Source organism: Momordica charantia (genome assembly GCF_013281855.1).
Source record: "Momordica charantia cultivar OHB3-1 chromosome 3 unlocalized genomic scaffold, Mcharantia_2.0 BLBB01000003.1, whole genome shotgun sequence".
NCBI lineage: Eukaryota > Viridiplantae > Streptophyta > Magnoliopsida > Cucurbitales > Cucurbitaceae > Momordica > Momordica charantia.
Genome location: NW_028275161.1, coordinates 2,665,962 through 2,684,407, shown reverse-complemented (window position 1 = coordinate 2,684,407; position 18,446 = coordinate 2,665,962). Strand labels below are relative to the sequence as shown.

Below are 18,446 nucleotides of genomic sequence, written 5' to 3'. Positions count from 1 at the left end.
CTCAAGAGATGCTAGAAAATCATCTATGCTAGGTTGATTTTTGTGCATTCTGCTTGAACAGGGATTCAACTTCATGAACAATTTTAATGGAAATTGGGACGTTCCTAATTAATTTCTGTGCATCTTTGTTTCTTTTTTGGGGCTGTAAAACTCATCATGCCAAGCTGTGGATGCAGATTAAGACTAGTAGAGCAATATTTTATTTATTTATTTCAGTTTATTATAATGATTATTATTATTACTATTATTGTTATGTATCAGAAATTCACTTTCTTGTGGGGTTAAAGCTTATTTTGGTCTTTAATTTTTTTAAATATTTTTTATCTATAAATTATCAAATATTTTTTTCTATAAGAAACATGAGAAATATATTAGATCCTCACCAAAGGGAACAGTAGAAGAGAAGTTAGACTGTAATTACAATAGAATCTTCTATGTTGTACATTTTCCCAAAAAAATATCAAAAGGTTGACAAGCTTTTGGTGTCCCCTCAATTATTATTATTATTATTATTATTATTATTATTTTCTTTAAAATAATGTTCTACTTTAACCCTTCAAGTTTTCATATGCTATTACTTCAAAACTGCTTGTCATCAAATTTCTGTGAAAATTAATAGTAAAAACTAAGATTATATATATAAGTTTTAAAGACAAAATAAAACAAGTATTGAAGTTTTTTTTAGGTCAAACAATTTCCGGGTGGGGACGGAACCATTGATCTTAGCAATGGTAATAAGTGCGGTGATGTATATTAAATTAGTTGGCAATAAGTATTAAAGTTTAAAGAGTAGAATGAGCTTTTTTTTATGTTTAAATACTATTTTAGTTATTGGACTTCGATTTTGGTTCATCTTGATCTATATATTTTTAAATACAATCTTGGTCATTATTTGTTCACTTAGTTCTTGTATTCTCAAAATACCATTTTGGTCTCTATACCTTTAAAAAAAGTGACAATTTTGATCCCTTCATTCTCATTTTATCTTATTCTTTTCGACTCCAAATTTTAGAATAATATTCTACCCACAAACTGGTCATTTTTTTAGAACGTTTTAAAAAGACAAAATAGACATATTACTGGAATTTCAGAACTTACAGCAGTCAGCACATTGATTGCAGGGTCCTGACGACAGAGAATTGAGGTTCAATTTGGACACATGTTCCATGACAGTTTTGTGGAACTTTTTATGTGTTTTTGTCAAAAACTCAGATGTCCTTCAGCTCAAACTGTCTGATACAGATAGTTTTATGCACAAAAACATTCCAAACCTAATAGGACAGAGAGAATCAATGATTCAAGACAGCAGCTTTCTGAGACCTGAAAAAAATGGGGAAAAACAATGTCCACAAACGAGACAGCAGGGCCAGTCAGTTAATAAAACCTTAACAAGGAGCCATGGGAGCTACCTGAAAGTATGAACAAGATTTCATCTCTGTGAACCAAGTTAGACCACTAAACAGACATTAAACTAGTTCCAAGTAATATTTAGTCATCTCTGAAAGCACACGAAACCGAACGACAATCTTCAAGTCTGGTTTAGCCAAAGAACCATCCCAGAAACTGGATTTCCCAAAATGAACAGCTTAGGCATGTGTGAATCGAATAGAAGATCAATAATAAATAAGATGCTACTCATCATGTCGAAAACGACAAATTATGAAGAAAGAATGAAGCAATGATTTTAATCCAGTATCATGGCAGCCATTATTCATCTAAAGACCGAGGCGCTTCACTAGAATAGACATACAAAAATGAGGGGTTCAGATATTAAATCTGTTGTGATTCAAGTTTATGTGAGTTAAAGCACAAACTAGAATGAAGTAGATAATCTCAATCTTCTTGGAGATACAGTTTAAATATCTCAAAGGTATTCAATAATTGGCAATTGTTGACTTCCTGATAGACAACATAATAATATAACTGATATGAAATTTTACGAGTACGTGTTGCCTATCAGCATCTGTGCACCCACTGTTTATTTCAGAGACCTTATGGAAAGCAATTCCTTCCAGTGTGACATCTGCAAATGGCATGCTAATCATAAGTTGACGTCAATCAATAGAGAAAAAAAAGTTGGATGAATTCAACTAATTAGAACAACTTATAAAAGAACTCTGCAGATGAAGCTATTATATTCAAGAGAACCAATCAGGCATTCACCATAGGAAAATTAACCTTTCATGTCATCCTAAGGAGAAAATCACAATACACACATCCATTCCACCGACAAGGTTGATTCGGTGGTGCTGCTCGATACTTCTATAATTCATCAGAGGGTATGAACAAGTTTTTCAATGTGATCAGGTTTGGCCATCTCTTTGCCTCCTGTAACTACTGTGTCATGCATCTTACATTACACCTGAGTGATGTTTGTAGCTTTTATTCAAAAGGATGAAATAAAACTCTCGAGGTTCAAAAAATGTTGTACAAATAACATGTATCGTGATTTTGATGCAGTTGGTCTAAAAGCACAGCATACAATGAGGGGAAAATTTCTACATTAAGGTCAAGCAGATTGTTCTTTGATCTCCTTACATCAAAATAACTTATTTTAGAAACATTAAGATGTGCCTGCAATTCAGTTAGCTCAACTGTAAACTTTATCGACATCCAAAGAGGTACAACTTACGCTGCTCTACTGGATCTGTACATGGGAAAGAAAAGAGAACTATATGAATATGCATAGGACAGAAACATGAACAGGTCAACTATCCATGGAAACATTACGTAAGAAGAAAGAAAAATTAAAGGAAAGCAAAAAACAAAATTTCTATTAAAATATTTGTTACAAATTCAAGTCATGGATTTAAGTATAGGAAGCATAAACTTCTCCAAGAAGGTGAACATCGTAGCATAGCAGTCGATTGAGAAACTTGCAGGTGGAAGTCTAATTTCCACAAGAAACAAACAAAAAATACACAAAAAATGCTTAGATTTTCCTCTACGATGAAGTGAAATCTTCAACTTATTGATTAATGGACTCTCTTACTTGCATGCTCATCCTGGAGACTACACAGTAAAGGCCAAAACATGCAAATCTAACTAACGAGTAACAATATTTTTTAAAAGTGATTATACTGAGCAGTGTAGCATAGAGAGTAATCAGAAGCTGAAAGTTAAGTAACTACACAGTAGTTCAACTCAAAAAGTAAGAATGGGCAGTTTGAAAGCTGTTTAAGACAAACAAATTTTTACATTATTAGAACAAAAATTCAGTTTAGGCATTTTTTATTTTTTGGATTGTTTTTATAAAAGTTGTTTTTTCTTGTTTCCTTTTAACTTAGTTTCACAGGTGTCCAAATTCTTAGAATAAACGGTGTTCTTCCTCTTAAAATCATAAATACACAATAAACTTAATTCTTAGAAGTCATCTAACTATATTAAGAACAGTTCGAAAAAAACAAAATCAGAAAGCTGTGCTTAAAAATAGGCCCCAAGAGCCAATGAGTTGCCATAAATTCTTGTCTTACTATATACACACTTGAACTTAACTCGCTTATACTGCTTTAAGAAGCATAATTTTATCTGGGCTCACCATTTCACGTGTCTAATATAGAGTTTGTTAGTTGGAGAAATCCTCAAAGCATCTCCACACGAATCCTAACACGCAAACCCCCCCACATACAGAATATTCATTGGAAAAGCAACCACTGGCAGAACCCAGTTTTAGAAATTAAAAAAACGAAGAAAATTTTGTTTAGGACAAACATAATTGGAATAGTTTCCAAACTAAGCCGCAGAAGTACAATGAATCCTACAAAACCAATAGTATGCCACAATTTCCTGATACCAAAGCTTTACTACCGCTACAGTAAAACCTAATAACATGACACTCATCATTAATAAGGTATACGAAAAGCTCAGTAAGATGAAGCAGCCAACCTGAAAATTAGCCCAATTCACTTATCATTAGTATTAGGAGGTACATGAGGATGAGGGTAAGGCACGATCGAGGCGTATTTGCTTCCCGACCAATCTCTCTGATGCATCATATTATAGGGATGCGTTTCGAAGCCATGGTATCCCTGTGCGGTTCCCGGATGAGTGACAGGCATACCCATATAACTGTGAGCATGACCAGGCGCGGCCATGCCAAGCACCGGCATAGGCATCATCGGCGGTCCATACGGCATCGGAGTCGGAACCGGCAAATGCCCATTTCCATTGGAGTGGGCAGTGTTGGTAGACTCGTGCAAGCTCTGGGGTACGGGCGTGGACGCGAAGAGCCGGTCCGGCGACGACGGACCCTCGTTGGAAGATCCCTGCATCCTCTTCAAGTAAAGTCTATATTTCTGAAGATGACTCGCAACGTTCTCGCGAGTCAATCCCTCCACGTTCATCAACTGCATAATAGTTTTAGGCACCGCGTTCTTAATTCCAAGATGAGCAACAACGTCAACGAACCGCTTGTGTAATTGAGGCGTCCAAACAAGCCTCGGTCTCTTCAAGGTCCGAGCCGATGGATCATCCATCGAATTATCAGTCCGGAGGGCCGAATCAGCCTCTTCCGCACAATCAACCTTCCTCAATTTTCTAGAATCCGAACCCTCATCTCCCTCAACCACCATCGGATCATGATCCCGGGTCCGATCATCGTTGAACGACTTGAAATTATTCGACGAAAACGCTTGGGATTGGAACCCGCGGAGATTCGATAGAGTATTCTGCGACGCCCGATTGACATCCATGAGCGTCCGACAGGGCCCGGTGGAAATACTGAATGCGGAGGCAAGCTCCGGCGGGATCAACGTCTGAGACAGAGGAGTGAGATCGTCGGCGTCAGGCAAACCCGTCTCCCATTCAAACACCCGCTCCTCAGAACCACCATCATCATCCTCACCGCCACCGCTCTCGTATTCCCCCATCTTCACCTCCTCTCCCATATTCTTCCTCCACTCCAAAACCTAGGGCTACGCTCGCTCCTCTGTTCAACTCCTGGACAAAACAAACAGAAAAAACCTAAAATCTCCGAGGGTTAGGGTCACGAATCTGAGCCAGCTCCGATTGCGATCGCAGTCGAGAAAATTGAGGAGGAAAAACGAAGAAAGAAGAAGAAGAAGAAGAAGAAGAAGAAATCAATTGGTTGGATATTTTTCTTCGAGAGATTCGGAACTGTAGTGTTTGGGAGACGAGAAAAAGAGAGAGAAAATAGTATTATTAAATTTTCCCACTCGATTTTTAATTTTATTTATTGATGGGAAAGAGCATAAAAAGTGCAATATCCGTTTCCAGATCGGCCCATTTCGCTGCCGACGTGGACGACTTAGCCAGATATTTTTGATCCGCCAAATATCTCCAATCATTTCCCACTCTCTTCACTCACTTCTTTTTCCCATACTCGCTACCGTTGCTCTCCACGTGTCCCACCCGCGGTCACGGACCAGTAATAATCGGCACTGTCTCGAAGTGGCGACGTGGTAAAGTGAGTTCCATTGATTTGCCGATATTACGAAACTACCCCTCCCTTTACAATCCTTAAACAGCGCGTGATTCGCTGGGAGCATCCAACTAGGCAAAGAGGTTCTGCTTTTCACGGGTATTTGAGTCATTACGGTATAATAATCCGCACCGACTTTGGAATTTGGGACCTTTTTTATTTATTTTGTTTAAACACTATTTGTAAACTGTACTCTCAAATTTTGTTTACCTAATCTGTGTATTTTTAAAAGGTTGGTTTTTTATTTTTATAAGTTTGAAAAATGATTATTTTAATTCGTATTCAAATAATTTTATATACCATGAAAGTTTAATTTGTAGATATATTTCAAAAAGCTTAATCAGTGAAATAAAAATAAAAACAAATGAAAAAAATAACTATTTTTATAGTACAGATATCAAATAGAGAAAATTTAGAATCTAAAATAAACAAAATTAAAAAATATAAAATTAAAATAGACATTTTGAAATTACACGAAACAGGATTAATGAACTAAGTTTAAAAAGTATATATAAAAAAAAATATTTCAATATTTGTAAAAGTTTTTTTCGTCCGAATGAATCATTAATATAATTTTTTTTGAGGAATAATCATTAATATAATATTAATTATTTCCTAATATATATATATTAATGTTAAAATAGCCGACGGACCAATAGGAAGACGGCAAATTGCCGTACAGCTGTTAAATTGGACGGAATATGGTGACGGCCGTCCAAACGGCGGGCCACGAGTTTCGGCCTTACGGTACGACCAGATCTAGATAATGTACTTGCTACGGAAATTTTTTTCCTTTTTCTTTTTTATTGTTCATAAAGTTTTATTACATTCGAAAATTGCATTAATATAAAGTAATTCATTAATATTGAGGTGTTAATTCAATCTTTTTGTTTAATAATTTAGTCTCTTTTATGTTTTAAGATTTATTTATTTATTTATTTCTCACTATTAGTAAATATTAAATTTGTTATTAATAAATTTATATATATATATATATTTTAGTACAAAATTTATATATTTTTTTAAACAAAGGACTTTCCATAAAAATCATGCAAAGGCTAAGAGTGCTGTTTGTGGTCTTCCACACTAATTAGGTACCAATTACTGCTGAGTTATGTTCATATTTGTCGTAATATTTAGTTAATTAGTCAAATCTAAGATGAAGAAAAAGTCATCTAATAGAGAATTTCTAATACTTCCTTCAAATTTCTAAGATAAAATTTGAGTTAACTTTTTTTTTCTCTTCTAAATTTCCACCAATTCACTATGTATTTGATGGGACGTAAAAATCCCGCAGTAGAAACGACAAACGTGTTCTTGAACTTTTTAGGAACAAAAACCACAAAATCAAAGGAAAATAAGGGGAATTGGGTATTACCTTTGATGAACAGTTCTTTAAAAAACTCACTTGACACCACCAAATGATCTTTCTTGCTCTGTCTCCAGCAAGAATCTTTGCTTGTGGGAGCAACAACCTTGGAAACTCAAAAGGAATTCAGAGAGAGATTGATTCGAAGAGGGAAATGTCTTGAAGGTTTTGCAGAACTATTCTGCCACATCAAAACCAACTCGTCATTAAACTTCCCCACCCCTACAATTTTGCAGGGAGTTTCTAATTAACTAAATATTAATATAATTAATATATATTAATAAATAATTAATAGTCAAAAAAAAAAATATATATATATATATATATATTAATCAAATAAATAATTAATACTTAATTATTTATTACCAAAATAGAACCATAGAAGCATTTCTTTTCGTATAATCTATAGTTGTAATGTATATTATGCACATTATTTTTAACCTATAACTTTACTATGAATCATATTCATATTAATTTCATTTAAATCTCATTCAAATAATTTCTCTCATAATATATAGTTTTAATTTAGAATTAACTATATATCATAATGTATCAATGTACATATATATAATCTCTCGAGCAACTTGAACATTTCAAATTCTTCCAAGAAACCTAATCCTCGTTTACCCGTTGTGAGCTAGAAAGGGGACCTAATGGACCTAAAAATCAGAAGTTCCAACGATACGAAATCAATCTGTCAAACTTATTAACTGAGTTGATCAACATTCGTTAACTACAGGTCGCTCCACTAAAGACCCGCAGCTACACTCTTCTCACTGCAGAATATTTTCGTGTCCACGGATATACGACCATTAATGGCAAGTCAATTTTTCACGAATGCTCGTAATTCAAGCTGGGTCAAATTACCGTTTTACCTCTGAGTTACATCTTACTTCTTAAATACTACTGCTCCTCTAATGAACAACCCGGTTATGGTCCGACCAATAACCGGAATTCTCTCTCGGACCACTGAAAGGGTGGTGCCCCTTGTTCAAGTCTCGGAGTCAGCATTTAAGAGAACACTCATCTACTCCCAGAAAGTCGGGGAGGAGTGAATCACATATTGTGAAGTTATGTTCCTAGCTCCCCACTCGGTCTCATCCCCAAAATGGTAGGAATGTTAAGTCGGCGACTCAGGCCACTCTCATACAGATCAAATGACCCCTCACGGGCAAAAGTCCATAATGTTGCCAAGATAAGGTACCCAGTTTTATCCATATACTATAGACCCTTTAGGTTATTCCCATGACATTATCCACTTGTATATTGGAGATATATCAAATATATCCCAGTATATATACTGTCCCGGTTACATGATAATAACCTTGAATGTTTAGTTTTAGACAAAGCTATGTTATAAACTCAACCAAAGTCATCTAGCTTTTCATACTTTGAATATGAAACTACAACTTTATTGAATATAAATTTGTTTTTACATAAATACAAACCACAAGTTTAGAGCAACACACCCAACAGTATTATGTCAAATAAGTTTATGATCAACCAATTTTAACATTTACCAACGGTGATGGACTAAATTAAAAAATGTTAAGACATAAATAACTAAATTAAAAAAGTTTAAATAATAGAAATTAAATTGAAAAAAAAAAGACTTTCTCTTAGACAAACATATATTTAGCTAATCTATTTATACAACATGATAGGTTCATAACTTAAAAAGTCATCAACCAACCCATTAAAAAAAATTACCAAAGTATAATAAAAGCTTTTTAATAATTTTTTGGTTCCTTCCAATAACATTATTGTTGGCCACAATTTTTCCTACATTTTAATGAGATATTTTCTTATGAAGCTTTTGCCTCATTAATATAATTAATGAATTAAGATTTATTCTTTGATGTAAAATTAAAATATGGACCAATTGATTAGCAAAATTTATGTTAAACATGAAGGGTTAAATTCTATCCTTTGGTTTATAAAAATGATGAATTTTATAAAATATTACAATTTTAAAGGGGAGTAAAAATTTGAACTTGTCACCTATTACAAAAGATGGTTCGTGCCTTGACTAATTAAGGTACTCAGGGATTGTCGCACAATCCTGAAGATCCTCACAACATACAAGAAAGACTTTACGACAACTCATAATGAAAAGTCAATATTTTGATATGCAAATATAAATCCATGGAGCATTAAAATTAAAAGGAAAACTACCTTGGGGCGGTATTTATGACTCCCCTTCCATATAGCTCGCGATAAAGGTTTTATTTTCAAACACATAAAGGAACACATATGGACAGTCCTTCAAAACTAGAAGTAGAAACTCTTCTCAGCTGGGAGAACATTCTTATTAAAGTAGTAGCTCAAGCAATTCCAAATTATGTGATGAGTTGTTTCAAATTGTTAAAGATATGTCATACTGAAAAGAAAATGAATCTTATAAAGATTTATGATAGACATGGACTACTCCTCTTATTGTCAATTGGTTTTGAGATAGAACCTCATAAATATTAATACAAACTTCCCAAAAATGTATTCATGGAGTTAAATTCTCCGTGTGCAAATTTCGATGGGGTTCTACAGAGGGAAATAGAAGGATATATTGGCACAGTTGGAAAAAGCTATGTATTAACAAGAACAAATGATGTTGTCTAAACATAATTGGAGGCTAACTAGCAACCCTCATAGTCTATTATCCAATACTATGACCTGCTAGGTAGAAATTAGCTCATTAATTTTAGGGAATTATGAGAAACCCTAGGATTAAGATATAAATATGTGGTTATGGTCCTCAATATACTATGCTACTTGAGTCTACTATTCCCCATAAGACAGACAGAATTGCTCATGTTCGGTTCAAGTTGCATAGTTGAGGACGACCACAAACCACAACGTAAGATCAATTTATCTAATATGGTTCCAGGTAATTCTAATCTCTTTTTAGATTTTGGTTTTCTTTCATGTTAAATCATTTGTCGTGATTGTTTTTGAATTATCTGTTTCTTATTTTAGAATAATCATGAATTGAAATTTATTTAATTTTTCAAGCAGATACTTCCATACAGCTAACTTCCTTATAATTTATATAGAAAATGAAAACAGTAAAAGATCCACAAAATTCAAGATTTTTTTATCTGTATGAATTTTTACAATCACAAGACGCATTAAAAAATTTTCTGGACCGTGCTCTAAAGTAATAAATGTTGGGATTATGGAGTCAAATCGACGTCAGAACAAGTTGGGATTGAGTCGGGACGAAGAAAGATGAAAAAGAGATGAAGAAGCGTGCTGCAGGGCCAAGTTGGCCAAGGAGGCAGTGCCACGACGCTCTCCAGATGCGCTCGGACGCTCTTCTACGTGCATGGTGTCATGGCGCCATGGCACTATGTCGATGTTATAAAATCGCAGTTTCGGCGTTTTTAGGTCTTTTAAGTGTGTTGTTGCACATTTGAGCGGCGACCAAAGCATGTAGGTGCACAAAATCAGTGGGTGCTGAGGCAGAATGTTAGCAGAGCGATAGAAATGAGATTCCAGGATTGTAAAGCATCATCGGAAACCTATTCTTATAGGTATTTGGTGAGCCTTTTCATTCTTGTATCCCTAGGATTCTATTGTTGTAGTTCCTAAAAGCTAGGTAGTTTTTGTTGAGGCATCTATATTTGAGAGAGAGTTATTTGCCCATTGTATTTATTCCAAAATCATAGTAGAACCCACTGTTGCAAGAGACTTGACGTAGCCCATAGTTGGGGTGAACTAGTATAAATTCTCTATGTCGTTTATTGCACTTTCCCTATATCTATTATTATTATGGTTGATTGTGTTTTTGACTGACAAATTGTGGAAGAGGAAAAGTTCTCTGTAAGGTTGCAGTATCATGGGATCCTACAGTGTAAAGTCACATCACTACTTCGAGGGAATTTTGAGATTTGATGGAGAAAACTTCAAATTTTGGAAAATGCATGTAACAGATCTTCTTACATACAAGAAGATAGACAAAACCTTGAAGGAACTACAGGATGAGATGACAGACAAGGAATGGGCGGAGATGGATGAACATGTCATAGCAATCATTAGGTTGTGCTTGTCAATGAATGTGGCAAGTCTCGTGGCGAGCCAGACGATGGCAGTAGGATTGATGAAGGCGCTGACGGACAGATGAAAAACCCTCTACCAACAGTAAGGTGTATCTTATCACAAGAAACTTTAACATTCATATGGGGGAAGACACGTCGATGAACTCCTACATCAATGAGATGACTAAACTGATGAATTAGTTGGGGTCGATGGATATCACCTTTTAAGAGGAAGTAAAGGCTATAAAGTTGCTGTCTTCTTTGCTTGAGAGCTGGAAAATGATGAAGACGACGGTTTCGAATTCGTTAGGAGGCAAGAGTTGAAATTTTTAGATATCTGTGTCGCTGCAGTTGTTGAGGAGATTCGCAAGAAAGGGAGTAGAAAGAATTTTGCATCCACTTATGGTGGGGAAAACTCTATGGGGTCAGCATTGACAGTTCAGAGCAAAGGCAAAGGGAAGATGAATTACGGGAAACATCAGAGACATGGCTAGAGGAGTGAGAGTGGTGAGACTGAATGTTTTTACTGTCATAAGAATGACTACTTTAAGAAACACTGCAAGAAGCTTAAATAGGATAAAGGAAAGATATTACAAACAAATGTTTTGTCAAATGACATATTATTAGCATGCTTTGAGAGTGACACAACATTTATGGATCTGTCATCAGAATGGGTAGTGGACAGTGCAGCTTCGGTGAATATATTCAGACAGGAGTTGGTTCACGTCCTTCGCTATAGGGAATCATGGCACGATGAGGATGGGAATGAAAGACTCTCCAAGATCATAGGAATTGGGAAGGTTCGTCTGAGGACTGATAGTTGGATCGAGCTAGTTTTGCATGATGTCTGGTATGTACCCAGTTTCAAGATGAATTTGATATCAGCGGGGAAGTTGGATGACGAATGCTGCAGAAGTGAGTTTGCAGAGAACAGGTGAAAACTCATGAGGGGTTATGAGGTAGTGGTTGTTGGCTAGAGAGAAGTTCAGTGTATGTGTCGAGGTTTGGCATTACCAGAGAATCAAAGAGACGGATTATGCACAAGGCTGTAGATATTTCAGGGAGAGACTTGAAAAAGCTAGCAGTATTGACAATCAGAACAGATGAGGAGAATCTACCATCAGTTCAACTACAACAGTTGGGAAGTAGAGGAAAGGGAAAGGAAAATGGCTTACTGAGGTGTTCAGTAGACTGTCAGAATAAAACCCCAGTTGTCATACGAATTAGCGAGCTGATGAAGTTGCGTAGGCGAAAGAGTGCATTGAGGAGAAATACTACAGTTAGTGCTAAGGTTAGAGGCAAAATCTTTAGCTTGGCAACAGACTCGATTGGGTTAGCCAAGTCCTTCAGGGGCCGTGGGTGTGATCATAGAAGGAAACATCAGGGACCACTTAGTTCGGGAGCACGGGTTGTGTCTCTTATGTCTGAGAGACAAGACCACGTAAAATTGCTCAATCTCAGGGCAATCACATATGGAGCCTTGGTTGGTGCCAAGAAGATGTTAGAAGCTGTTGGTGCTGTTGGAGTTAAGTTTTTGTTGATGACAAGAAGATGTTGATAAGTTAGAAGTTGTTGATGTTGTCAAAATTGAGTCATGAGGGACACCATTGTTGCAATAAAGGCAGATTGTCGTTTTGTCTCCAAGTGGGATATTGTTGGAATTATGAAGTCAAATCAACGTTAAAACGAGTCAGGATCGAGTCGGGACGAAGAAGGATGAAAACAGATGAAGAAGTGCATTGCAGAGCCAAGTTGGTCGAGGAGGCAATGCTACTACTTTACTTTATAGCACTACAGTTAGGGATGGCAGTGGGGTGGGGCGGGGCGGGGTCGAAGGGTATCCCCGTCCCTATCTCATTGGGGATTTCTACCTTCATCCCTGTAAATTCGAGGGATGGGACAGGGCGGAGAATCCCCGACCTAACTTTATTTTTTTTATATTTTTTACTTTTTAAAGATTTATTAATATTTTATTGGATTTGGGTCATTGGACTTCTTTTTAAACAAATTATAAAAGTAGTATAAAAATTAATATATATTATTATTAATGTATTATATATAAAAATATAAATACTAATAAAATATTAAACGGGGTGAGGGGACCTCCCCCCATCCCTACCCCATCCCCGCTGGAGAACCCGATTGGGACCCCCGATTTGACCTCGTCCTCGGTCAAACTGAGAAATCCTCGACTCGATCAGCTTGGGTACTCGCGGGGATCGGGTCCCGCGGATATTTTTGCTATCACTGGCTGCAGTGTTGCATAACACCGCGGTGTGTCACAATCGCGCTTTAACTGGACTTAGAAAGCAATTGTGCGGCACTTGCTTCCGCCCTCTAGCAAGTTAGCCAATAAGAAATCGGATAGCTGGTGGCACAACGGCTATGTGTCGCAACCTCCACCCCCATTCTCGAGAAAACGGTTTTAAAAAACGGGGTTAGAGAAAAAGGTTTTGGAAAACGTTTGAAAGCACACTGCAAGAAAAATGAGTTTCAAAGACACGTAAAAAATGTCGCTGAAAACCCAATTTTGTCGCTAAAAGTTTCAGCGACGAGACCTTGTTCGTCGCTAAGGACGTCGCAGATAACTCGTCGTTTAAAGTTTCAGCGACATTGTTGATGTGTCGCTAAACCTAATTTTCAGCGACATGCGATATATCGTGTCGCTGAAAATTAGGTTTAGCGACATCTTCCACTGTCTAGTCCTAAACACATTTTCAGCCAAAATTACACTTCAATGTCGTCCATCACGAAACTAAGTGCTATGAAAAAATCAAACTACACTTCAACTCCCTTCAATTCCATTTTTACTCCCACAAACCACATCAAAATCAACTTCAGCAACATCCAAATACAACAAACATTCAATTAACGTCATAATCAGTACACAAACACTTCATTACTAAATTCCAATTCAGATCCATAATGTATATTTCTAATAAAAATGTGGAAAACATCGATAATTTTGAAGCGAACCTTGAGATGGTGATGCTTACAACAGCTGGCACGGATGGATAGTAGCCACAAAATTCACGGAGCAAGGCACGACGAACCAAAACTAAAATGAGAAATTATATGAATCATAAACTTAATCGAGCGGTATTTTGACAAAAGCATTCATTCGAGGAGAGAAGAAGCTTACTTTTTGTAAGATTGAAAGGGAACAACAAAACCCTCAATCTTCCCACGACCGAACTTCAAAATCTATCACCAAACTCCATTTCAAAATCACACTTCAAAGCATCAAATAAAATCCAAATAACTCATATCTAACATAATCATCAAAATCAAATATATAAACTTTACAATCCATAGTCAACATAAACTTCAAAATAAGAAACTAGAGAATCCATATCCAACATAAACTATACAGTCCTTACCTCCCATAGAATGTTGATGAATAAAGAACATAATTAAAATCATAAATGCCTTTCAAAAGGCAAAACAAGAACTTTACTTCTATTAGCTCAATGACTTGCACATACCAACAAATAGGCAAGTAATAACATTTGGGAAAAGACCACCACCCAAAGCTCCGCTTCTTAAAACTTGAATATTCCATGATCTATATACCCATCAAAATGGACTTTCCAAAGAAAAAAGTTCACTAACACCTTGCTCTCATCATCATTTCCAACGACCCAAAAACCAAGTACTACGAGAAGGCAGAAAATCACCAACAAAACAAAATGTATTGCAGTCCTATAGAAGCAAAAATCACACATTTTACACATGCAAAGGAAAAAAGAACTCATCCCCTAAAATCATAATCTAACCAAGAGTGATTACTTACTCCAGAGTGAAGAAAAAGCGGAGCTAGCTCAATGCGAGGCTTTTGACAGAAATCAAAACATACCAAATCAAAACACCCCACATAAATTTCTATTTAAAATAGGATTCCTAAATCGAAACAACCCACATTTTAACTCATTCCAAAATCAAATCCTAATCCATCAAAAAGTGAAAATACAACTTAAGGGAGAGATTAAAGAATACCCACTAGAATCCGACGCTACCCACTCGAATCTGGCGATTATATGCAACGACAACCACCACACCTCGATACCGGCAACGGGAGGAGACGAACGACGACGGGAGGTGCTAAAATCGGCGACACGGCGACGGAGGGGAGAAGAAATCGTATTGGGTGGCAAGGGTTTGCAAAATCGTGAAGTGAGGAAGATTCGGGGTAAAATCTGGGATTTTCAGCGACACATACAACTTATGTGTCTCTGAAAATGCTTTCAACGACAATGCCCGTGTTGCTGAAAATTACTTTCAGCGACATATAGTTCATCACGTCGCTGAAAATAATATTCAGCGACACCGTATGTTGACAATGTCTCTAAAAGTATATTTTAGTGACATTATTGCTAATATGTCGCTAAAAGTGTGTCGTTGAAAGCTCCGTTTCTTGTAGTGGCATTTTGGAAAGTTGTTGTAAGCTTGAATACAAGAGAATAGATTAGTGGCAAAACAAGAATACAACACAATATAGGGAGGATGACTAGGTGTACCCACTATAGTCCATTCTAAGGCATATTTGATTTGGCAGACATGAACATGCAAAGTGGCGAGGAGTCACTCGTCACCAAAAGTACAAGGAAAAGTAAATAACATGCAAAACTAAATACATTGCATAAAAGTATGTGAAAAAAGGTTGTTATGGGTATGCGGCTACATGCAACAGGTCTTGGACGAGCATGACCATGACACGGTGCTCTCCAGATGCGCACAGGCGCTTGTTTGCCGTCTGTTGTGCCATGACGTTGTGCTGATGTTATAAAATCACTTTTCGGCATTTTTTTAGTCTTTTAAGTATGTTGTTGCACATTTGAACACCGGCCAGACCGTGTAAGTGCACGAAATCAGTGGGTCATGAGGTAGAGTGTTGGCAGAGCGATAGAAACGATATCCTGAGGTTGTAGAGCATCGTCGGCAACCTATTTTTGTGGATATTTGGTGAGGTTTTTCATTCTTGTATCTCTAGTATTCTGTTGTTGTAGTTCCTAGAAGCTATGTGACTTTTGTTGAGACCTCTAGATTTGAGAAAAAATTATTTGTCCATTGTATTTGTCCCAAAATCATAATAGATGGACGTAGCCCGTAGTTGGGGTTGAACTAGTATAAATTCTATGTGTCATTTATTGCACTTTTTCTATATCTCTTATTATCGTGGTTGATTGTATTTTTCACTTATGAACTGTAGGAGAGGAAAAGTTTTTGGTCAGTAATTTTCCAACAATAAATTATTGTCCTTCGTTGTTTTTCCTATCTTTGTGGATCCCATCACTTAATTCTTTTGACTTTTATTTTATCACGGGTCTTGTACCAATTTAAATTATGAAGGAAAAAAAGTACAAATTTTACACCTAGGTACGGAAAAAAAAAGTCAACCAAAACAATTAGAATAATATTTTTGTATCTTCCACCGACCCACATTAAGATTACTTTTGAATTTTGATGATTTATTATTTTTTAAAATAATTTTGTAACCTTTATTTTTTCTAGTTCAAGACCATCTGGGGTGAGAATTCGACGCATAATTGAAAGCTTACCTTTGGTGGAACCTTCAAATTCCACAGGTCTTTCCAAAAACTAGATTTAGATGCTGTGCTTGAGGAGACTCGGAAATATTTTGATTGAATATAAAACTTATAGTTACTTTTAACAGAATAGATACCTCGTCTATCATGATGTTAAATCCAAGTGACTTGTAAATTTGAATTCTGAATCTTCCTAATAGCCTCAATATTATCCTAATAAAAATACCAATTAAGCTTCTTTTCTTCTCACCCTCCTCTTGGATTGATAAACACAATTTTGTTCTTGACGTATTTTCATATAACAAATTTTCTTTCTCACTCTAAACTTTTTTTTCAGCCTAAATTTCGCTCTCGAAAAATTTATTACTCTCTAATATTTACTATTATTTTTCTCTTCGTCCAAAATTTCAATCTCTATATATTTTTATTTATTTCTTTTTTTCTAACATACCATTCCTATTTTCCTCCCTCTAAAAATTTAATATATTCTCGAACTTTTCTCTTTCTCAAATTTTACCTTTTATAACTTTTCTTTTTCTTTCTGATCTATTTTTTCTCTAACAAATATATTTTCAACTTTTCTCTATCTATTTTTATTATTTTTTTATTTTTTTTGTCTAGGACTAAAAATAGTTATCAAACATGTCTGATTTTTTATTTGAAAGACAAAAAAAAAACAAAAAAAAAACAGTTATCAAACATATATGATTTTTGTCTTTTAAAAACTAAAATAAAAGGCAACAAAATTAAAAATAGAAATGGTTATAAAAGGACCTAACATTTTAATAGACCCAGTGATGTGATCATAATAGGCTCCAAGCTCCAAGACTCAACCTATACCAACAAGGAGGAAAGGCTAGAAGAGAGACCCCAAAACCGAAGAAGACTTTATTGGATCTAACAACAAATTTTGACCTTTTTGAAGACTAATGAAGAACCTAGAGGGTCAAGAGGAAGCGAGGGGTTGAGGAAAAATCGAACAAATGGTCACACCTCAAGGACATGCCAGACATGCCCCAAGGTTAAGCCAAACACATACCGCAAGCACCATTGCGTGCCCACGCACGACATCGCTCGCACACATGCTAGCTCGCACACGCCTCAGCGCGCGCACTAACCTCCTACGAGGCCGCCCACTAGCAGCGCTAACCTCACAGGCACATTGCCCAACGCGCGCCCCTGCCACACTAACCTCACAACGCATGCTGCCTGCCCTCGCAAGCCTGCGCGCCTTTGCTTGTCGCCAGTGCGCACGCCCGCCTGCCCCATGCACGCGCCATTCCACCAGCCCCCATGGGCGCCCCTTCGTTGTTGCCGCCCCTCGTCTTTGAAGCCCACCCTTGGCGCCAAGTTCCTTGCCACCCACTCTTGGAACATTTTAGGAAATATTTTCCTAATTTGTTCCCAGAAAAATTGAGGAATGTATTGAGTTTTTATTTTATTTGTTTTTCAATTTTAGGCAAGATTTTCAATTTTTAGGAAATTATCATTTCAATTTTTGTTATTTCCTTGGCTTGGGTTGTTGCGTGTCACCTAAGTGGGACCTACCAAATAAAAGAGGAGATTTTTTCGATTTAATTTTGTGGTGTTTGTAAGTTTTAGTACAACATGTGGGTGGGGGATCGAACTTACAACCCCTTGATTGGAGATATATGTCAATTACCGCTGAGCTAATGCTCGCTTTGGCTAATATTTGTAAGTTCTTGAAGAATTACAATTTCTGCTGATATGAATATAGTTAAATTGCTTAAGACATAAATCATTTACTAAAAGGTTGGAGGCTATAACCATAGTATTAAATATCTATCGTAATGTCGACATTTTCATTCGACATTGTTATGTATCCATGAGTTCGACATCGATATGATGGATAAATCGACAATTCTATAATATTATAAAAAAATTTGACAAAATATAAAAAATATCAACCAAATGTCACTAATATAGACATAATATTAATATTAATGATTTTTAGCTTATCTAGAAATTGTGAAATGTTTATTTGTTCATTTATATGTTTTTTATTAATTTTATAACGTTTTCAGAAATATTCATCA

At 36.1% G+C, this 18,446-nt stretch overlaps 1 protein-coding gene across 4 annotated transcripts; it reads right to left on the bottom strand.

The window, feature by feature from the left end:
• Positions 1-1,747: 1,747 nt before the first annotated feature.
• LOC111022237 (transcription factor PCL1-like) lies at positions 1,748-5,176 on the bottom strand. Of its 4 annotated transcripts, none has more exons than XR_015789688.1 (2): positions 2,179-5,175; positions 1,748-2,023 (listed from the first exon to the last, which is right to left on the bottom strand). XR_015789688.1 is itself a non-coding variant. In XM_088121538.1 (2 exons), the coding sequence occupies exon 1, from the start codon at positions 4,884-4,886 to the stop codon at positions 3,903-3,905; it is 984 nt and encodes a 327-aa protein (XP_087977664.1). In that variant the 5' UTR covers positions 4,887-5,176; the 3' UTR covers positions 1,748-2,647; positions 3,886-3,902. The 4 variants fall into 4 exon arrangements, 3 of the variants coding, with proteins under 3 accessions (XP_087977664.1, XP_087977663.1, XP_087977665.1); XM_088121538.1 differs by having other exon boundaries at positions 1,748-2,647; positions 3,886-5,176; XM_088121537.1 differs by having other exon boundaries at positions 1,748-2,362; positions 3,886-5,175.
• Positions 5,177-18,446: the final 13,270 nt, after the last annotated feature.